Below are 22,405 nucleotides of genomic sequence, written 5' to 3'. Positions count from 1 at the left end.
CCCTCCAAACTCACGCCTTAAGATAGCTTTCAAAGTATAGCAAAGACTCCTCAACAACTTCTTTTTGTTGGAGTTTTAACTGAGATTTTAACTTTGAATCCCAGCCATACTTTCTCCATATAAGCCGAATAGTAAGGAAACCGGTACGAACAAAAGAAATACTGGGGTACAAGCAAAATAATTACAGCTTGTCCTTCCTGTCCCTGTTCTTACTTTGTAGAGATACTGCTCACAGGGATACTATGGTCTACAACGATCCTCACCCTTTCCTCCAGAGGAGGGCTCCCTAGGCTGGTTCTCATATTTATATTCTCTCTCTCCCTCCCTCCCTCCCCCCCCTCCCTCCCTCCCTCCCTCCCTCCCTCTCTCTCTCTCTCTCTCTCTCTCTCTCTCTCTCTCTCTCTCTCTCTCTCTCTCCTTCCCTCCCTCCCCCTCCCTGTTTCTCCTATCAGTCTTGTCTAGGGGCCCCCAATTATTTCTGAGGACCCTAGATTGTATTTGTATTCCAGTCTCTAGCTCGGGTGGGTTTGTCCGGAGCTAGTGCGGAGAGGGAATAGAATCCACAGGGACACAGCAGGCCACCTCCCTCTCTCACACTTCTTCACAGCCCAAACCCACAAACAGAACAGGAGCCACAGAGTGCAATGAAGCCCTTTGTGGGGCTAGCTCCTGATCAGAGCATAAACTTAAGGGTAGGGAGCTACCCAGTGTCAAGAATCCACTTGCTTTCAGGGATTCGATGAACATTGAAGAGAACCACTTTTCTTGTAATGCTTAAAGTAAAATAACAGTAAATAAACATGAAAACACTATATAATCAGGTAAAACAGAGGCAGAAAAAGGAACGGTGTGGCTACACAGTGCGGACTCCAAAGCAGGTGTCATCTAGAAGGAGGATTTGCGAAAAGCCTTCTGGGAAGCAAAAGCATACCTCTGACGCTTCCTGAGACAAAGAATCCACAGACAGAGGTATGATATGCCTCTCCAATTTCGACTATGGCTTCCTCTATACCCAGCAATGTAAGTACACCACGGTCTCTGCTCCAGTCTTTCAGGAAAGACACGTACAAAACCAATCAGAAGGTACTTTGTGCTTAGGAATGTGACTAGCACCCAAGATGATTTGAGCAGGACAGGCAAAGACTAATGCCAACCCGGGTCCTAAGTACAAAGACCATTGGGAGTGGGAGGAGACAGGGCTTTACAGTAAAATCTGAGGTGGAGAAGAAACTGGAGGTCAGTCTTGGGAGAAAGGGGTGGGGAGAGACTAGGCTTGAAGGAAGGAATAGGGCAGAAGAGAGGGTGGGGCAAGTGGGCTCCGCCTTTTACCCCAGTTGTTTCAGGTCGGCCACAGATTTTCAGCGTCCCAGCGAGACAGGTGAGCCGGAGCTCCTGGGACCTCTACAGGGGGCGGGGCCCAGGCCTTGGGAGTTCGGCTGGCGTGGGTGGAGAGGGTCTGCGTGTTCTTGCTGCGCTGAGTTCAGAAAAGGGGCAGGGTGTTTGCCCAGTGTGAGCTGTCTTGAGATTTACTGCTGCTGTTTTCTCAGAGAAAAGGTGTCCCTTTCCCTTCAGCCTTCCAGCCCCGCGCTGGCAGGAAACTTGAAATCTGAGATCATGATTTAGGGGAGGAGGCTTAGGTCAGGAATACCTGGGGTGGGGAAAAGTCTTTAGGACTTCTGGTGGCCTTAGGCCTTTCTAATAAGATTCTTCCTTACTTAGTTGGTATCCTAGTGGACTTGTTATGTCTGGGTTCACATTTTCCTCCATCCAGAGCATGGACTGACTCAACTGTGGCTTGCAGCGAACAAACGTCAGGCTGACAGGTAAGAGATGAGTACTCTTCCTCTCTCCCTCAGGGTCATATTGGGGGCCCTCTGGCTGGGAAAAGAGAAGAATAGACGTCTGACCAGACCAGGAAACAGGCAAGGCTTGATGCATCATATGGATTCCAGAGATTCCTGTGTGCAGTGAGGCCACAGGCAAGGTGGCTGCCCTTGGATCCTACATGGTGTAGTTGGGAGCTAAAAGAGGGACTTCAGGAAAGAGAGAGCTCACGAAAAGAACACACACAGGCAGTGCCATGGAATAGTAAACTCACCCGAGGGTTGAGAATCAGAACTGAACTAATTTTCTAGTTTTCCCATACCAATAACCTAGAGACAATAATGGAGTCGCCAGAGGCCTCGAAGATCATTTGTTTCAGACTAAACACTGGAAACCCAAATAAAGGCGCATAAGATTTTCACCTTGGGGTCTGGCACTGCTGCAGTGCCAATCATTAGCTAACACACAACTGTGTGTCTTTCTGCAGGTGCCCTGGGAGGGGCCATGGTGCCAAGGCAGTTGTTGGGGAAACTGAAGCAGCCATTTCTCTTCCTGAGCAGCGCCTCCCTCCTCCTGGGGCTGGCTTTACTGGTCATACAGCCTGATGTGGCCCCTGTTGCTTACTTCTTTCTCTGCTTGGCTGGCTTCTGCTTTGTGGCTTGCCTCCTGGCCTGTGCTATGGAACGGTGCTTCCAATCAAGGCCAAGCTCAAGGCTGACTGAGAATCCGGAGGCCTCGGGCAATGCACAGTAAGTTAACGGGAGATGGGCAGGGTGTTAGATGGGAAGACACCTTAGGCCCTTGTTCCCTCTGTGCCCATCCTTTCTTAAGCACACACTCTGCTTTCCTCTGCCGCTGGTGTCATTAAAATGGTCAGCAGACAATGGAGCGGTCTTCTGCAAGACTGGAACAGTAAGGGAGGGGGCCTTTCAGGCAGCCACAAATGACCATATTTCTCCTCCCACAGGGACAATGGAGCTTTTGAGGTACCAACCTATGAACAGGCCGTGGTGGTGATGGATTCACAATTACAGCCCCACCTCCAAGAGCTGGAGCAACCACCCCCTTACAGCACTGTCATAATATCCCCAGGAACTGAGGGGGCACAGCCTAGCCAACCAGAGAGGCCCAGTACAGGCAGTCTGAAAAGGCGAGTGGGCTCAGAGGGGACAATGACTCCCAGAGGAAACCCTGGAAGAGCTCTTCGACTTAGAGGTCCACGAGTTGTGTCCACTGCTCCTGATCTGCAAAGCTTAAGAGTGGCCCCCAAACTGGAGCCTAATACTCCACCCCCTGCCTATGAAATCTGTTTTGCTCATCCTGATGATGACGACAGTGTTTTCTATGAAGATAAATGGCCACTTCCCTAAGCGATGCTCTCAGAACTTACCATCTGTCCACTCGTTTGCCCAGCATTTCCTAATATCTATTGAATCAGAAATTGGTTTTGCCCAGGCATCACAACTGAGGCCTTCAGAGCAGTGGGGAGTCAGACTTCCGCAAGTTGAGATATAAATGGCACACCTGGATTCTTCCGGAAACATTCTGGAGCCTACCTGATGACCAGTATTTCCAGCGTTAAGGTGGAAGACGAGAAAGATAAGTTACCAAGAGAAGCTGGAGGGATACCTCTGAATGACAACTGTGTTTCTTCTGTTGCAGACACTAAGTTTCGCTAAGATTCCTGATGGGGTATTAACTACCAGGATGATGAGAGATTCTAAGGGTGAGGGGAGCTGAATAGTTTGCACAAGAACAGGATGCTAGTAAAAACATAAAAATAACTCGAATCAAATCCCAATTCCAGTGCCTATTGTTTTTAATAACAACCAGGCAATCCGCTTTACTTTATAGCCTTGTCTTGGGACAACTGGTAGATAAGAGAAATCTAAATAGAGACAGAATGAGAGGACACTTAGGAGAGGGGTGGATAAGCGCGATCAGAAGCTCACCCATCCTGGGAGAAGAGCGCCTCCTTGTGCTTTCTATCTTCCCTGCACCCTGGCCCTGGAAGTTCAAGGCTAACAAGAGAGACCCTTTGGGCTCTAGGAAGTTAACAGCTGGAGGGGCCGGAGGAACGAGGAGAGGGGGTTGCGGTTTCCGCGGGAATCGATAGCCAATCAGGTCCTCGAATGGAAGAAACCTTACTCTTTCCCCGCCCCTTCCCGTTTCTCCTATAACCTCTTGTCTCCCCATTGGGCTGTGCTGGCCTCAGCGAGCAGTGTGCGCTTGCGCATGTCCCGGCGTGGGTGGGACTTGCTGGCGTTGGGGCGGGGCCGTGCGCAGGCGCGGCGCGGGTGAAAGGCCGGGGAAGGGAGGGGAGGGATGCGGGGGCTTGCGCGGCCCAGGGTTTGTTTGTTTTGTGGGTGGTGCGTGTGCAGCCCGGGAAAAGCTGGAAATGGCGGCGCCGAGCGGGAGGTCGCAGTCCTCCCTGCACAGGAAGGGACTGATGGCGGCTGACAGGAGGAGCAGGTGAGGAGGACAAAGTCGGGGAGGCGGCCGGGCGAGTGGCGCGGCTTCTTGGCCTGGTCCCGCGCGTGAAGAGGCTGCAACAGCCTAGCCTCCCTTTGTCCTGCGCAGAGGAATCTATACGAGAGTGGATCTTATCGGTCCTGCCACATCTCGCCTGTGGCATCTCACCTTTTCCAGAGATGCTCCGTCCTTTTCCTTCCAGTTCTTATCTGAGGACTTAAACTCATATCTCTTTAAAAACCAGAGACTCTGTACAGACTTTGCGGCTCGGCCTCGGGCGCATTTGATTTCGATTGACTATCTCGTGTCCTGCACTGCTTTTCTATATAATAAATGTTTGTCAGAGAATTCCACACAGGTTTAGAGGATTTGAATCCTTTGAGAGGAGTAGATGGTTCTTGGTCCTCTGCCTCCTCAGTCAGTTTCGATGAAGATATTGCACAAGACGACACAATTTAATGTTTACTGTCTAAAACCTCTAACATTAATTAAGAAACGGGAACCATCAAAGGACACGGAATCAAACCATTAGGACCCTCTTGGTGTTCGTTTTCTCCATTCCACCTTTCATGGGTGTCCTAAAATTGCAGGTGACTGGAAACTTCGGGAAAGTTCATATTTTAACCTCTTCTGGTAGTTTGAAGTAAAAGGAAGTAGCAGGTGCGCGAAGTGGGTGGTGCTTCAGATAAAACACCGTGACTGCTCCGTTCAAAATTCAAGCCTGGGACAGAAGAGAATTTAGAACGAGTCAGTAAATTGTGCCTGGGGATGAAATTGTCTAGAGAAAAGAGAAGGCCCCCTCGCCCCCCCCCCCTTTTGGCAGGGAGTCCTAGTGCAATGTCAGCTGTTAAAAGACTACTGGGCTGTAATCCTGACACCTGAGGCAAGAGGTTCAGAAACTCCCGACCAGTTTGGTCTCCTGGCCCAGTCCTGTCAAAGAGAATGAGGAGGTGGGGAGAGGTCAGATGCCCTCTAAAGGAAACAGGGCATAGGGAGCAGAATGAACCCGGAGAGATTGGTAGTAGAGTGAAAGTCAAGGGAATGGACCCTTTTAAGAAATGGGTGTTCCTAATGAACTCTGCTGTGTCATTTATCATGTACTTAAGGATAGCCCCAACTAACGGCAGCAGGATTCATTTTATTTTTACCAGATTCTATATTTAACCTCATTACTGTGTTGTCTTGTAAGGTGATTTGACTCTTAACTGGGGTTTCAAAATTCATGTAGAGCGGGTTCTAGTGAATTTTGAAATCTATGGTACATTCTGAATACCTATTCTGCCCTGATACCTCTTGCTAATGCAATTTCCCAGGACCCTATTTTCCATCTAACTGTGGAATGAAGGGACTTAAAGGAGCCTTTATGCAAGGGACATTTGACCAGAGCGTGGCATTTCAGCGGTTGAAGATGCTTTATTGTTCCCCTATATTCTAACCACATTGAAATAAGGATTCATCTTTTTAAAAAAAAAATCTATCCAGATGTATAAAGTGAACTGTTACAATGTCACTCCATTGTCATCAGACCCTAGGCATCATCTCACACTAAATAAACTGGAGATTGGAGTGTATACACATTGGGCACATAAAGGATATACATTGGAAATGACATTCTCTCATTCATGAGTATAAGCAGGTCTCTTCATGACAGAGAGAAAAACTAGGGGATCTTCCAAATACATTTATTGCTGGAAACTAAAATTACCAAAATAACTTAACCGATGCTTGCACTGACCTTGTGATTACAAGTTATACCATGTTGACCATTGGTATCTACCTTCTGCAGCTTTCTGTTTTTACTTACCCCTACCTTGTTGGATTTTGATCACTTTTTAGTATTAGTTTATCGTGAAAATGTAAGATATTTTTACATAATTTATGTGAGCAGTCTAGAGCAAGTGTGTGTTGTCTGAAAAATATGGGTGTCAGCTTTAGGTTTTTATTACTTTATTCCTGCCTTAAGATCATTTTCAGCTTAGGTTAGTTTTCTAAGATAAAAAGTATGTCATGTTTTCTGAACACTAAAGGTTGTGTATCAGAGGAGTGTTCCTTCTCTTGGATGTGTTTGTTCTTCTTTATAGTAATTTGACCAAGATAGCTCTTTGCTCTCCTAATCAAATCATTAGCTCAGATAGTCTGATATAAACATTCTCTAGAGAATTACACTTCATTTGCTCAGGGTTGGCATATTACTGCTTAGTACATGGTGATTGAAAGAGATTTAACAAAATATGTCTTATCTTGCTTGTTCTTTTTACCCACTTCTTTTCTCCTCTTCTGTGTTCAGGCTTAACTTGTAAGTCCCTGTGTCTGCCTTCTTTCTGTAGGATTTTGGCGGTGTGTGGAATGCATCCTGACCATCAGGAAACTCTGAAAAAAAATCGAGTGGTGCTGGCCAAACAGCTGCTGCTGAGTGAACTGTTAGAACATCTCCTTGAAAAGGACATTATCACTCTGGAAATGAGGGAGCTCATCCAGGTATCTGGGGGGAAAGGCTATAAGAAGATAAACTGGTCTTAGTCGAGAAAGACTTTGAAAAGGGTGCACTAAGGAAGAGAAATGCCCTTCTCAGCCTTGAGAGTTTGATAGAAAATCTCACCTGTGCATTCTCATTCTGTCTAAAGGACTTCACAAAATGAATTAGAATACTATGTAGGAAGCTCATGTGAAAAAAATAGCATTATAACTAGATAAATAAATATAATTTGTTACTTCATTTCTGTGTCTTAGGCCAAAGGGGGCAGTTTCAGCCAGAATGTGGAACTCCTCAACCTGCTGCCAAAGAGAGGACCCCAGGCTTTTGATGCCTTCTGTGAAGCCCTTCGGGAGACCAGGCAGGGTCACTTGGAAGACTTACTGCTCACAACTCTCTCTGATATTCAGCATGTACTCCCACCGGTATGAAGGCCTTAGACTATAGCCTGGGATGGGTTAGTTTGTCCAGAAAATACATAGAGCAGGGAGTGTGGGAGAGAGAAAGTTGATTTTAGTTAATACAGAACCATCTCTCTGAGGTCTTTAATGGTGAGTCTTGATTTCTTACAGTTGAGCTGTGACTATAACAGTCTTCCTTTCTCGGTGTGTGAGTCCTGCCCTCCTCAGAAGCAGCTCCGCCTGTCCACAGGTGAGAATTAAAAGGACAAGAGGAACCTCCCCCGTTGACATTGACTTACCTGCTTTTTGGCTGGTATCTGACTTTTCCCTAAAAGTGAGACGAATGTCATAATAGGAACGGTTCTTTGTGAATTTTGACAGCCTAGCAGGATAAGTTAGAGGAATATAAATTGGACCCATTCCCCTCCATCGTAGGAAGAATTCTTCAAAATAATTAGCTTTGTGTGTGTGTACCTTATTCAGATAAGAAATTCAGTTTACTGTGTATGATTTGAGTTGGTTTCTCTGTAAAGCCAAACAAGAAAAGGCTACATTCGGGGCTCCCTATCTGTACTGAGGTGAATAGAACCAGGCTTGTCCTAGAAGCGCTCTCCACCATTTAGCAACTTGAGTATCTACTATTTCAAGCCATGCATGGGGGTCCAATGATGAACAGAAGCCAACAGGGTCTGCCAGCATGGAGCTTACATGTTAGAAGAAGTAAACCTTCTTAAAGGTCTTAAGGCCTCAGTGTAAAGAGTGTCTTACAGTTAAAATGAGTAATTAGTGAAGTTACAGGAGCAATGCTGAAATGTGTACTAACTTTTGGTATTCTCGCTACCACAGATACTATGGAGCACTCCTTAGATAATGGTGATGGTCCTCCCTGTCTTCAGGTGAAGCCATGCACTCCTGAGTTTTACCAGGCACACTACCAGCTGGTGAGTTTGCATAATTTCAACAAGAGAGATGGGGAGTGAGAGACTGTCCTGATCTTCTGAACTTAGTTTGTATGTTTTGATGTCTTTACCCTTGTGAGAATATCATTGGTGATTGATGCCTTCTGTGACTTTTCCTTTTTACCTAGTGTGATTTAAAAAAGAAAAATAGAGGGGGTTGGATTGGGGGGGTTGTTGTCTGCTTTGGGGATGTGGGTTGTTGTTTGGGGTGTGTTTTGAAATTTTTGATCTTGTAGGGTAACGACATTGCCTGTCATCAAGAAGCTCCTGGTCTAATTGGCCTCCTCCTTCTAGGCCTATAGGTTGCAGTCTCAGCCTCGTGGCCTGGCACTGGTGTTGAGCAATGTGCACTTCACTGGAGAGAAAGATCTGGAATTTCGCTCTGGAGGAGATGTGGACCACACCACTCTAGTCACCCTCTTCAAGCTTTTGGGCTACAGTGTCCATGTGCTGCATGACCAGACTGCACAGGTACGTGAAGGCTGGAAAGGCTGATGTGGAAATTGGGTGGGCTGCACTTTGGGGCTGGGTGCTTCTGTTTCTCTTGTGCCTGCTTGATAGTTCTCACTGTTGTGTTGCTTCTTGCAATCTAGTAAAAGGAACTAGGAGCAGCCAGTTGTCTGAACATTGTTGTCTCAGGGTAACTGTGCTTTCATGGAGTTATAATCGCCCAGGGAGGCTTGGGTTCCCACATGTATGTGCTAAGAAACTTGACTCCCAGTTACTCAAGAAGTGATGAGACACCGAGATCCATCCAAACAAACTCCAAAAGGGTATTTATAAACCAGGCTACGCAGGCATTTACTTTATAGTTGACACCATTACTTAAAGAGACCATTGTTTAAATCATTGCTTTTGGTAGATTCATTAGATTGCAAGTAGAATGATATATGAGGGTACGATTTAGAAATAGTCTAAGTCAAGATTGGATTGTTTTAAGGATAGGTTGCTTCTGGACAAGTCTCATATATAATAAGCATTTGGTTATGAGTTGTTCCTCACTGATTAGTTTTTGAGTATCACTGGTGGATTAGGAGTTAAAGTTCAAGACCAACCTCCTTTACATCGTAATTTGAAGAGCAGCCAAGGCTACATGAGACCTTGTCTTTTATAAATAAATAAGTAAATAAATTTTCTTTGTCCCCTGGTGGTAAAGGATCCTGGTTTTGTGTTGTAAGTTTGTGATCATCTTGGCTGTCCCACTTCTGTGAAAATAATTATGTATTTGCTACGTCTTGGGTGTGGCCAGTTTCATAAGTATGTGCTTCAGTGCTGTTCCTGACATGGTGCTCTTGCCAGCTTGCCCATAATTGCCTATTCTTGCTTCAAAGACTGAGGGTTGCAGTTGTGGTCTGGTGGTTTGCATAGTGTATGCAAAACCCTGAATTTAATCTCCTACAAGGAGAGGGTGGGGGAGGCATAGCAAGACCAGCCTTTTCCATCATTAAGAGGATTGAAGTAGGTAGCCTGTCCTCCTCAGTAACTGTTGAGGAAATTGGAGGGCTACATAGCAAACTTTTGTGGTATGTTTTTTTCCTAAGGGTATGGTCTATTTATTTTCTTATATTTTTCTAGGAAACTATTATGTTACAGTTTTCTAAATTGTATGTTGCTGACAGTGAGTCTTAGATACCTGTTAAAGGGTTCAGTTCTATTTCATAATGTACTTGAGTACTACTCATTTTCATTTTGTTTTGTTTTGTTTTGTTTTTGAGACAGTCAGGAAATCTGATGAGTCCATAAACTGAACTTCGTATAGGCTACTTGCATTTAGGCTGTGTTTAAGGCCGATTCAAGGGCCACTGACTTCTAATTTCCAAGTTGTTCTGTTGCATGGGTTGCAGTGAAACTAAATTTTGAGCACCTTGTAATATGAAGACTTTTAAAATACACACACAAATTTAATGTGGTTCGGAATTCAAGGTTAGATATAAAGGGAGCTCTTAATGTTAGTTCCCCTATATTACTAATAGAGCTGAGAGTATAAATCACTTGAGTCAGAAGAGTAAATACAGTGGGTGGAACTCACAGAGGCCGTCTAAGCAGAGGGAACAGTGTATAGAGGAAATGAACATGTCATAAGCCAGGTGTTTGCGGTGAATATCATTACATATACATTGAGAATGTGCAGAATTCGCCTTCCCTGTTGGGCTTATTTAAAGACTACTTTTTAAATATTTAATATGTGGCAAGCAGAGAAACACAACCAAGACATCTAAGATCCTCCTTTTATCATTATCATTTGTTTTGGCTAACAATAATTCCCTTGAAATAAAAAATAATATAACTATAGAAAATTCCTTTCTGCCATTGGTGCTGAAAAGAACACTAACTAGTGCTCTTACTACCTAGTTATGTACTCAGTGTCTGTCATCAAATATACATTGTGTCTGCCTTAAGAAGTAACTTGACTCTTGAATCAGTTTATACATTAGGAAGGAAAGACATGCTCTAAGGTGATAAGTTTTATTCTCACCACATGCTACTGTTTTTTAATTTGCATTTGGGTTACAGACGAGAAGAACTTAAGGGCATTCTATGGGATTCTGTGGGTCATCCCTGGAAAATGCAGCTGTCCATACAGCTTTGCATTGATCTGTAGATGGTATACCTCCAGGCCCCAGTTAAAGAACACCCAAGAGCTACAAACCCTGCTATTTATATATGTACTATAGTTATATTTTTAAAAAATCTATAAATCCTATTTTAAGCTATGTCATTTGTGGAAAAAAAACTACCCAAATAAGTAATCTATATTTGTTGAATGATTTATCTTGTATTCAGTTACAGTCTGTGTATGTTCTCTTTATTGTCCTCCTTTTTACTGATATAATTAGCAGCAAGTTTAACATGTGCCTGCACACGTGAGCTTTGTAGTACTTCCCTGTCTTTAAATAAACACAAAAACAAAAAACAAGTATTTCTAAGCAGATAGGTTAGCAACTCTTAAATTTTAAAATGTCAGAATTAGGGGGAGGGTTTATTAAAATCATTTGCTGAAGCTTTACACATTTTGGACAACTTTTTTTTTCTATAAACTTTTTTTAAATATTTATTTATTTCCTGTATATGAGTACACTGTAGCTGTCTTCAGACACACCAGAAGAGGGCATCAGATCCCATTACTGATGGCTGTGAGCCACCATGTGGTTGCTGGGAATTGAACTCAAGACCTCTGGAAGAGCAGTCAGTGCTCTTAACCTCTGAGCCATGTCATTTGGACAACTTCTGAGGGCTGCCACAATCACTGTTTTGGGAGAGCACACATTCTAAAGCTCCAAACATTCACAGGTGAGCTGCTTATTGAGAGTGGAGAGGATGATAATGTGAGTCTTGTGTGCTGTGACTGTTCTGCCTAGAGCAAATTCATCTTCATTTTATTTCCTTAAAATTTGTAATAATATGAACTAAAATGATGATGATTTATTTTTTCTCTGTGTCCACTGCAAGTAAGAGAGAAGACTTAGACTGGACCTTTTCAGTTACAAAGGGAAACAGATTTTAAAAGTATAATGGATACTATGTAGTTTTCTTTCAAAGAACCAAATTCTTAAGTTTGTGGGATCTGTATAGTAAATCAATAAAGATAAAATTCTTAAGTTGTACCCAATGTTGAGCAATAGTAGGTTTCCTTGAACAAATAAAGTGAAAACTGGAAGTTAGAGGGACTGAGTCTCTTGTTGTAATATATGAATTAGGTTTCCCAACTAAATGGATGTGATCTCAGAGCCATATATGAAGTCTTCCCTGAATGGGAGGACATCACAGCTGCTTCTCCTAAGCAATTGTTTTAGGCAGACATCATTGTGGCACACTTAGAATCCAGACAGATACTTAATAAGTCCTGCTGTTCTCCACAGTCCAAAACCTGATCCCTGTCTGAGACGTTTATGCTCTTGTAGCTGAGAATGTGCTGTCTCCTTATGTATTAAGTAAGGTCTGGGAATGAGTCAGAGCTGACACAGTCAGGGTAATTTCATGTTTGTTTGCCTTTTTTAACATGTATATATTTACATTGACATGTTTAGGTGTGTGTACGAGTCTGTAGAAGCCATAGGGTTGATGGCAGGAGTTATTGACTGTTCCTTACCTTACTTGTTGAAGCAGTCTCCCAGTTGAGCCCATAGCTTGCCAGTGTGATTATTGTAGCTAGCCAGCATGCACTAGGAATTCCTCTGGCTCTGCATTTCAAGTGTAAGAATTATATAGCCAGGGCCCTATTCTCACTCAGTATTACTCAGGTTCTGAGGTTCAAGTTCTAAGTTCACACTTTAGTGGCATACACTTTACCTAATTAGCTATCCCCACACACATCATGTGGCTCCTTTAGTAACTCACTTTAATAATTCTTAATCTATTTCAGTGAACCCATGACTCCATATTTAGAGTTTAATGTCTGAAGTGCATTTCTCCTGTGAGTGTATAATTTTCTTTAGCCTTACAGAGAGTTTTTGAATTATTAGTGATCACAGGAAAATGAAGAAAAACACTTTTATCTTCCAGTAGGTTGAGTTTCTTTGAAACAAGCCAGAAATTAAGCATTGGAGGTTGACTCTGACTGCAGTGAACAGTACTGGCAGGTGTCTCTGTCTTTTAGGAAATGCAAGAGAAACTTCAGAATTTTGCACAGTTACCTGCACACCGGGTCACAGACTCCTGCATAGTGGCACTCCTCTCACATGGTGTAGAAGGTGGCATCTACGGTGTGGATGGCAAACTGCTTCAGGTGTGTAGAATTTTGTGAAAGCTGACCATTGAAGATAGGACATTCTATGTACTTTCATCTGTATTAGCTGCTTTTCCTTGCTGTGACCAAATACCTGACAAGAAGCTTCTGAAGAGAAGAGTTACTTTGACTTATTTATGACTTGAAGGCATACAGTCCATTGAGGCAGTGGGAACGTAAGGTGCATTGTTAAACCATGTCAGCTGAGGTTTTAATACTGCTCGGACATAGGATATCTCCATTGTCTTTCAGAGTTAATTCTTTTTTATTTTATAATCATCAGTGCTAAGAACACTGCTTAACATGAATACATAGAATAAAACGGCAGATGCATGTTTTGGACTGTTTCAGAATCATTGGAAAAGCAATTCCAATCCCAACCCAAAATTCATTCAATATTTCTTTTATGAAAATCAATGCAGCAATTAAAAAAGCAGTTAGACCACTATGCTTCTCTAAAGACAAAACCCTGTCCAATAAAGACACTATAGGAATCTAAGTATTTAAGGCAGCTTTACTGGGCCACAAAGTGCCACGTGCACATGCTACGTGTCCATAACTAAGGCTGAAATGAAGTCACACAATAGAACACCACGCACTACCAGAAGCAACTTTGATTCATTATGCATTTGATTTTGAATGCACTTGTGGCATTTGTGCATGCGGAACCTTTTGATAAATCTTTGGACAACCCATGCATTTAGACCTCATAGAAAGTTATGACCTAAAGGTTAGGAAACACAGTTCTAAAGGCTAGAGAGAAAGCTTAGCAGTTGGGAGCACTTGCTGCTCTATAGAGCATGCAGGTTCCATTCCTAGTACCCACGTCAGGCTTCTGAAGAACGTGTCATTCTAGTTTCTAAAGACCTAATACCCTCTAGCTTCTGTGGGAGTCTCCGTGCACCTGATGCATATAAACTAGTGTAGGCACAAATGCACAAAATACAAATAATAAATCGTAAAAGAAAAAAAGGAAACTATTCTGGTAATTCCAAGTCCTATTATAAGGTACTCAAACACATTACTTTTAAACCATAACTTGTTCCTGGTTCTCTTAAGACTTAATGAGCACCTCATAGTAAAAAAATGATTTCTAAGAATCTCCTAAGTTTTAGCTGTTTCAACACTGTTCAAAAGTATAAGTTTAAGATATTGTGAGACTGGGGGTAAAACTTAAAACAAACAGAGAACAAATTACACTCAGTATACAATGACAGAGTAAACATTTCTGTTCCAAAAAGAAAGGAATGCAGTCATAATAATAAAGTAGACCAAACAGCACTGAAGCCTCCTGAGTGAGTAACAATCTCACAGCTCTGCTCTGCTCTGCTCAGCATCCGGGTTCTTCATGGCATCATTTACTCCAAAGTGATACACTTGTTTCTTTTAGCTCTGGCACGTGGCTTATATGGTCCCTTCGGGGCTGCTTCACTTGCTGCCAACAGCTTTCTGTAGCACAGGTTCCATGTTCTGTTTTCTCCACTATATGATGTCTCCATTTACATCTTAGCAGTCACTTTTTGTTTTACCCACACAGGAGTTCTATACAGGTATCCAGATTTGCCGAGGCTATACATTGCCTGGCCTCGGTGGCTTTCTGGAACCTTAGTGTAAGTGTCTAATTCCACCTCCTTCTCTGCTGCCAACTTGAGATGTACCCTGGCTACAGCGGCCTCTGACTTTTAGCTGACACTTGGAAAACACTTCGCCGAGTAGCCTATATCCAGCAGGATACACCTAAAAGTTATTTTTTTCAGGTACTCTGTTCTGTAGAAATTTGTACCCTCAACCCTGCAATTCTCTTGACTGGTTTCTTTTCCCTCAGTTTCCCCCTTTCCTATTTATTGACCAATGTAGAGTTCAATATTTGCCTTAGTGGCTCTAATAAAACACTCTCCCATGATGTCTAGCACTGGGTTCCAGTCATCTTTGAGGACACATGCTTTCTAGAACCATTGACACCTGAGAGTCTGAAGGGTTCTGGTAAAAAATAAAAAATTTCTACCCTATTCTTCATTTTAACCAAGCTCAAACGCCTTTCTTCATAAAAGTACATTTCTATATCTTTGTGCTGTATTATGTGGGTAAGTTTAGTTAGCAATGTGTTACTATTGTGACCCATGTCACACAGCCTGAATGTTATGGTAAAAATATCCCCTGCTAAATAAATTAGTCCATTATTTAAATTCAACCACAAGTTTTCAGAATACAGACCACTCCTCACCAATTCCTCACCAGAGTGGAACACAAGCTGTGATCTATTGAACCTGGCCTGTGTCGTCATTTTTCTTAATACTTGGATCTCTTAAAATCCCACTAAAATGGCTCATGAAGCCCTGCTAACAGTATTCTGGACTTTGTAGCCTGTTTGAAAGGCCTATGGGCCACGTAGGAAGAGTTATCGCTGTATTGACCCCACTATGGCTTCAGTCTTCATTATTAGTTTTTTTGGACTGAGACCAAATACTTAACAAGAAACAACTTAAGGGAGAAACAGTTTGTCTTGGCTCTGTTTGAGGATATCAGCCTTTATGGGAAGGAACCCAGCTCCTGTGAAGACGGGAGCATGAGGCTACTTACTTGCATTTGGGTAGATCATGTATCATAAAAGAAGAGAAGCTGGCATGAACCCTTCCTTTCAGTCTGGGTTCCAGGTCTTTCCTTCTCAGCTAATTCTTTCTGGAAATTCAGTGCCCTCAAAAGTAAACTAAGGTGTATCTCCTGAGAAATTGTAAACCTAGTCAAATTGACAAGATTAGCTATCACCCCATTTTTCAGATGATTTCAGTTGAATTTGTATATGTGAGACTTCAAGAGGTCTCACTGGCTGACTAACTTCCCCTTTCCCTTATTTGTTTCTGGTAGCTCCAGGAGGTTTTTCGACTTTTTGACAATGCTAACTGTCCAAGTCTACAGAACAAGCCAAAAATGTTCTTCATCCAAGCGTGTCGTGGAGGTGAGTGCCCTGTCAAACCAGCATCTGGGTGGTGGCTCCTGGGCAGCCTCCACCAGCTCTCACTTTCCTGTTTGCTCCTCTCAGGTGCTATTGGATCCCTTGGGCACCTCCTTCTGTTCACTGCTGCCACCGCCTCTCTTGCTCTGTAAGTGTCTCCCAATGCATGGGGTGTGCTAGGACTTGGGCAGCCCATGGCTCTCAGTCTGATCAGCTCTGTACACCTCCATGGCTGTCAGGAATCTCTTATCAATGTGCGCCCTTTTCCTAAGAACTTGGACTCTTCTCCACTTATTAACTGCAATGCACTTTTTACTGTTTCTCATTCCAGTTAAGGATTTCTGCTTGGCTCTTCCAAATCTTCCTTCTCTTACCTTCCATCTTCTGTGCCACGTTCACACTCCCATGCGCTTGCCTCCTCTCTGTACCATTCTCGGAGCATGCAGGACAGTACAGAGCTCATGTCTGCCTCGGACTCTCCTAGGCTGCTTCTATCCTCTTCTTGCATGCAGTGTCCTCTACCCCTTTAAGATCCAGGCCTGTGTAACATGGCTCAGAAGACACATAGGCCTCCTTCTCATCTAGAGGAAAACAGTAGTAATTAAGAATCTAAATTTGGAATCAGATTGTGACTCTACTGCTTAATAATTATGTGAAGTTAGAGAAGTTACTTCACATCCCTCTACTTCTATTCCTTCTTACAAACTCTACACAATCAACTTCTTTAAGCTGTTGTGATGATTATCAAAATTTATACCTAAGAGCTTTCAGGGTAAATGTGGAAAGATAGCCAGCCATGGCTGCATCCTCATTGGGTTAAAGTTTGCATTATCCAAACATGCAGCTGCCTAATGTTTTCCTGTGTATCACTGCAGAGTATATTTTAAAGTCTTGCAGTGACTATAAATCCCATAACAGAAGCAGAAGAAAACTATCTAAGTAGTATATGGATTACTCGGGAAATTAAACCAAGTATATGTGGAGCAGCTTGAGCTTAGATCTCATGCAAGGATGAAATTTGTGTCATAGCAACTGTACAAGTAAAAGTATGCAGTAATGATGTCATCTTAATGGGGGCTCATTTGAAGAGGCTTTTGTGGCTGCAGAAAGGCTTAACTTAGACCATGGCTACATGCTTTATACGGGTGTGGAGTTTCCCAGAAAAGGGGTGGTACATGACAAACACAAGATTATAAAGTTTATCTTCTAGGTGTACGTCTTGCCACCATTTATCATCCCCCACCCCAATTTTATAATGTTAAAGTGCTCAAGTCTAACGGGGTAGCCATCGCTCTGAGTGATGTAGTGATGCTGTGTCTGATCCCAGGCTGTTAATCCAGCTAATTATAAGCCTTTGTCATAGCTGAGATTTTGAGCTTCGGCAGATAATACTTTGTGAGTTTAACTATGAAATTAGCGTGGTGCATTTTTCCAGGAAGGTTTCCGTGGAATGAGAGCTGCATTAAGAAAAGAGCATGTGAGGGCAAGCATTTTTCATTCACAGCTGCTTCTCTAGGCCCAAAGCACTGCTTTACATATACAGTAGCACTTAAAAATTTTGAGTGAATACAGAAAATTTATGTCTAAAAATGGACAATAATATAGAAAGCAGTTGTGAAGAAAAGGTGGATAATGCTTTATTGATTAATATACCTGAAACTTGAAGGCAAGAGCTAAGTGCTCAGTCTCTTAAAGGGCATTCGTAGCCTGGCCTAGATGGCAGTAACAACAAGATGGACCATTAGTGGCCATTTTCTTCCTACCTCAGAATTAGATGTAGAGCTGGGGCTGCATTAAGAAATTGTCTTTTTCTGGAGTAAATTTTGTTGTACCCATCCAGTGTCTAAAATCAGGTCCTTTAAAGTGTGACATGAAGCCAACGTTTCCCTGAAATTTTGGACCCGCCAATCTTCCCAAAATACAAAGATGGACTCCCGGGCTAGAAGGATGAGCTTGAGAAGAGCGTATTTCTAACTAGTGAGCCTCTAGGTCTTAGTAGAAAACAGTCTGATAGGTACATGGACGATGATTAATTTAAATTTAAGAAAAATGTTATTTGAATCAGTGAATCTTGATCTGTTTACCCAAAGTTCTTCAAGCATCGGTTTGTTTTGCATGCAGGAAGTCCTGTGAAAGGGAGATCTTGGGTTTGGTGTGCTGACCTGTTCATCTTCACTCTGTTCCATCTACAGACAGAACTTCTTCCTAACTCTGAAATAAACAGCAGCTCGTCCATTTTGTAGGAGAAAATACTCATTTGTTTTTCTGATTTTAAGTTCTTCCATTTTGAACTTCTCTTAAGTTTTGGATGCTTATCAAGTTTGCCTTACAAACTTAATAAACAAGTAGGAAAAGTTTTAGAAGTGTGAAAACCTCTCATCACACTCTCATTTGTTTAAACTGATAACATAGTTTAAGGTTGTAATTTTAATGTGGAACATGAACAGTAAGCAGGCTTGTTGTTTTTCTTATAAGACTGAGTATCACTATTTTATTGTCTAATATGGGGGGTGTGGTTTATGTTCATTACAAACTAAACAAGTTAATGTGATTATTCCTAATTGCTTTTGCAAGGAGTATTTAATTTGGCACATTCACACTTGTGCAGAATAGGAATATAGGTGCATGTGCCTGCCTTTAGAAGCTACCCCTTGAGCAATGATGATGTGTGTTTAGAAAGCAATAACTTTTCATTTTAATTTTTTTAATTCTTTAGCTATAGGTTGGAGGCAACAGCAAAAATAGCTCTTCAGTCGCAATTATAGGGAACTTGGATGTACCTTTAACAGATCTACAAAAGATGGGAGAAAGTAACATCTTCATCTCTTCTGTTGGTCTTTTTGCAGATGAGACAGATAGAGGGGTCGACCAGCAAGATGGAAAGAGCCACGCACAGTCCCCTGGATGTGAGGAGAGTGATGCTGGCAAGGAGGGATTGATGAAGATGAGACTTCCTACACGCTCAGACATGATATGTGGCTATGCTTGCCTTAAAGGTATCTTGAGACGCCATAAGAATGCAAAGGTTATACTGTCCTAGATGCGGGGTTTATTTTGAGGCTTGCCCATGACCTTCACACTTCTGGTTGTAGGCAATGCTGCTATGCGGAACACCAAACGGGGTTCCTGGTATATTGAGGCCCTCACTCAGGTGTTCTCTGAAAGAGCTTGTAACATGCACGTGGCCGACATGCTTGTTAAGGTAAGTCAGTTCCAACTGGCTCCACAGCCTTTGCGTCTCTGTCGTGTTGTTGCCTTGCACGCTTTTTTAAATCTGCTCTTCTGGTTGGTCTAAACATGGAAACAGAAATTGATCTAAGACTTTGGACCATTGGTTCTGCTTTCCCAGGTGAATGCCCTTATCAAGGAGCGTGAAGGCTATGCCCCTGGCACAGAATTCCATCGATGCAAGGAGATGTCTGAGTACTGTAGCACTCTGTGCCAGCAGCTCTACCTGTTCCCAGGCTACCCACCCACGTGATGCCACCTGCCATTCATGCTTTTGGAGGCTACTGGACCACTGGGGGCACAATGGAAACTTCTCTTCAGGATGTGTTTTGTTCTATCTACCCCCTCAGGGATATGAATTCTCTCAAGCTTGTTTCTGTCAGCCATCTCTGCCTTTGGGTATGAAACTTAAGGACTGCTCCTCTGGTGTGGTGTTCTCTTCCTGTAGAGCCAGCTCTGAATGGATGTGTTGCCAGAAGCATTTTGGCTACAGCCAATGAGCCTAGAAAATGACCTGTGAACACAGTATTATTGTGGGGAGAGGGCATGTGGATTTCTCAATGTTTGTGATATTGTTCCCAGGGTTCTTAGGGATGTATCAGTTAAGGGCTCTTAGAGGTCATCCCCCCACCCCCTTTTTCATATCTACAACCTCATTTTTTCCACAGTGAAGATTTGGAAGATGTCCCAATTTAATGTAGGTGTTTCATCTGTTATGAAGCAGCAGATGAGACCCTGCTACTTGAGCAGATGCTTCTATACATACCCTTGAGTTCAGGCGCTAGGTGAAGAACAGTCCCTCAGCCTTTCCATTGGGTTCTTTGTGTTCGTTGCCTCCAGCTTTTGAATAGATCCTAGGGTCTGCATGCCATGACACTGGAAGTCATAGAAGTTTCCCTGGTCATACAATTTGAATTGTCACTGAAATGAACATATCAACACATAAAAAAGTGTGCTGTGTCTCATACTGTCACCTGTCACCAGGATGTCTCTCCTTTCTTACTGTGGTTTCTGCTGTGCAGTTACTTGATGGCTGGCCTCCAGGAACCCTCTTGCTTTGCATTGGTTCCCCTCTTTACTTTTCACCCATTCCCTGCTTCTGCTGAGTCTGAAATCCACTTAAGCCGTACTGTGTAGTTGCATATTTGTTCTGCCTTCTGCTTAAGGCTTCTTTGGCTCTCTGTGGATGCGTCACCCTTCTCACTGTCTCGCTCAGTGAGGACAGCACCATAGGTGCTGGAAGCTAGAAGCACTTGTCTCTCTGCTCTTAGGAAACTCTTATTCTTGAAAACCTTTTGCATTTCCAATTTTTCCTCTCTTCCAGTTTATTCTCCACACAGTAGTTTTGGTTTTTAAAATATCTGGTGATGTCACTCCCTTGTTTGGAACACTAGCTTCCTGTTACACCTCATCTAAAATTCAAATTTTTACCCAGTTTACAAGATCTGGCTCTTACCTTCCCTTGGATGTCATTAAGTGGTGACTTCTCCCTATGCTCCAGCCCCTCAGTTCCTCATCTCAGTGTCAGTTCTGAGCTCTTCTTTAACAATCTGACTCTTGAGTCTGGTTGAGGCCTCCCGACCACGATGTCCATGAAGTCTCTGTGCCTCCTTCTGACTGTGGCATTGTGTTGGTTCTTGTGTTTACTGCAGGTTCTAATGGCACGTTCGCTTGTTTCCCTTGTTCCCTCCAAAGCTAAAAGCTCCAGAGAGCAGGAACTGTACTTCTTACTGGGTTCCCAGTACCTGGCACTTACTAGGTCTTCGATGACTGTTTCCTGAATAAAGGAAGGAGATAAGCAGCTAACTTTAGTTGGAGGCTACCTTTTTCAGTTTCTAAATTGCTATTATAGTATACAGTTTAATTAGTATTTGTACTCTTTTGGGTTTTTTTTTTTTCCAGGTGTTTTATTTTTATCCACTGTTTTGTTGTTGTTGTTTTTTACATTGTTTAAAGACATATCAGGTGTGAGACTTCCTTCGCATCTCCATGGTGCCCAGCAAATTTGAGGCCTATGGTAGTTGAGGTGCTCAATTAATGTTTGTCATATGAACCAGGTGGTTTGAAGAATTGCTGCCAAATTTTGCCTTTGGGTCAGTATAGGATGCATAAGTGATAGAATCTTCACACTTTCCACTGCCAAGATTTTGTATTGCTATCAGGTGCCAAATAAATGTTGATACTTATTACTGATTTGTGCCTGGAGTCTATTTTTATGGATGCTCAATCTTAGAAAGCTTTCGTATTTTATTTCATTGGCCCCTTACATCATTTTCTCCCCTCACAAGGTCTGCTGAGATCCCTCCTATTTTGCTATCAGGTGGGCCTATCTTCGTTGGCATAACCTGGGATTTCTCAAGTTCAAATGAGATACAGGAACAAGTAGTTGTTCTGGCATAGTAGGTTATGGGACAGGAGCTAAAATAGCAGGTAGGGCAAGAAAGAGGATGTAGAAGTGAGGGGGGTACTGGGATTCCCTAAATTAAAGATTTTTCAAAGTAGACAAAAATTTTGCAGATTCTAGGTTGGCCATGAAGAGATGTAAGCAGTGAACTCTAAGCTGGGGAATACTTGGAATGCATTCATGGAAAAGCAGATATATTCAAATTGTGGGCTAGGGAGGTTTGATGAGAACCAGGAAATGCAGTTGGAGTATTGGAAAGAAGAGCTGCAGAAAGCTGCTGAGAGATGACAAGTCTGTCAACCAGCAGAGTCTGGAAGCATGTCTCCAGATGGAGTGCAGGTGGACAGAATGTTGGGGGCAAAGGAGTTTAGGGACTGGGGAGACTGGCCAGAGTACTACAGAAAAACAACATGTAGCTTAAGTGAGGGTTGCATAGAAAAATTCTAGAAGGTAAGTGGACATAGGTACCCTTTTTCAAGATAGCGAGGACACAGGAGGTGTGGTATTTTGGAGAATTACAGAGCCTGCCCTAGCCTAAGTCCATGTCCTTCCCACCCGCCCTTGAATAAGGGTATCAGGTTGAATTTCACAGCTTTCCTCCCTTCCCCCACTTACCTCTGCCAGGGGATTCTCTTCTAAAATTATCCCCCTCCCTGAGGTGGGGGCTGTCCTCTGCTGCCCTTCCCCATCCTGTTTTCTCAAACAGGAAAGGAAAACAGGAAGAAATGAAACCACTGTTCACAAGAGCCAAGGTATAAGAAGGGGGAAAGGGGAGGGAGCTAAAGAGGAGGAAGATACAGCTGTAGCTGATGGAGTGTTGCCTGCAGAGCTGGGAGCCTTCCATTAAGTCTTCCCTGACCCAAGTCTCAGGAATTCACTTGCCCTCTTTTTGCCCAGAAGAGGCAATGAGGCTCAGACACTGAGCTATCAAAAAAGGAAGAAATGCAGTATTGAAGGCATGTCTT

At 43.0% G+C, this 22,405-nt stretch overlaps 2 protein-coding genes across 3 annotated transcripts; both read left to right on the top strand.

Annotated features, from left to right (window-relative positions):
* The first annotated feature begins 975 nt into the window (after nt 1-975).
* Nucleotides 976-3,812, top strand: TMEM139 (transmembrane protein 139). Its single transcript, XM_080932095.1, has 5 exons — nt 976-1,020; nt 1,344-1,378; nt 1,720-1,823; nt 2,312-2,573; nt 2,792-3,812. Exons 4-5 carry the CDS (start codon nt 2,329-2,331, stop codon nt 3,192-3,194), a joined length of 648 nt encoding a protein of 215 aa, XP_080788221.1. The 5' UTR covers nt 976-1,020; nt 1,344-1,378; nt 1,720-1,823; nt 2,312-2,328; the 3' UTR covers nt 3,195-3,812.
* Nucleotides 3,813-4,164: 352 nt separating this feature from the next.
* Nucleotides 4,165-21,098, top strand: CASP2 (caspase 2). 2 transcript variants are annotated; one of them, XM_080932489.1, is made up of 11 exons: nt 4,165-4,296; nt 6,624-6,774; nt 7,027-7,194; nt 7,342-7,420; nt 8,017-8,111; nt 8,424-8,600; nt 12,727-12,855; nt 15,721-15,811; nt 18,655-18,804; nt 18,901-19,010; nt 19,158-21,098. In XM_080932489.1, the coding sequence occupies exons 1-11, from the start codon at nt 4,223-4,225 to the stop codon at nt 19,287-19,289; spliced, it is 1,356 nt and encodes a 451-aa protein (XP_080788615.1). In that variant the 5' UTR covers nt 4,165-4,222; the 3' UTR covers nt 19,290-21,098. The 2 variants fall into 2 exon arrangements, with proteins under 2 accessions (XP_080788615.1, XP_080788616.1); XM_080932490.1 differs by lacking the exons at nt 18,901-19,010; nt 19,158-21,098 and adding an exon at nt 15,896-15,956 and having other exon boundaries at nt 18,655-18,787.
* The last annotated feature ends 1,307 nt before the right edge of the window (nt 21,099-22,405 follow it).

Source organism: Micromys minutus, assembly GCF_963924665.1.
Source record: "Micromys minutus genome assembly, chromosome: 18".
NCBI lineage: Eukaryota > Metazoa > Chordata > Mammalia > Rodentia > Muridae > Micromys > Micromys minutus.
The sequence above is the reverse complement of the archived record's forward strand: the minus strand, read 5'-3'. Positions and strand labels throughout refer to the sequence as shown.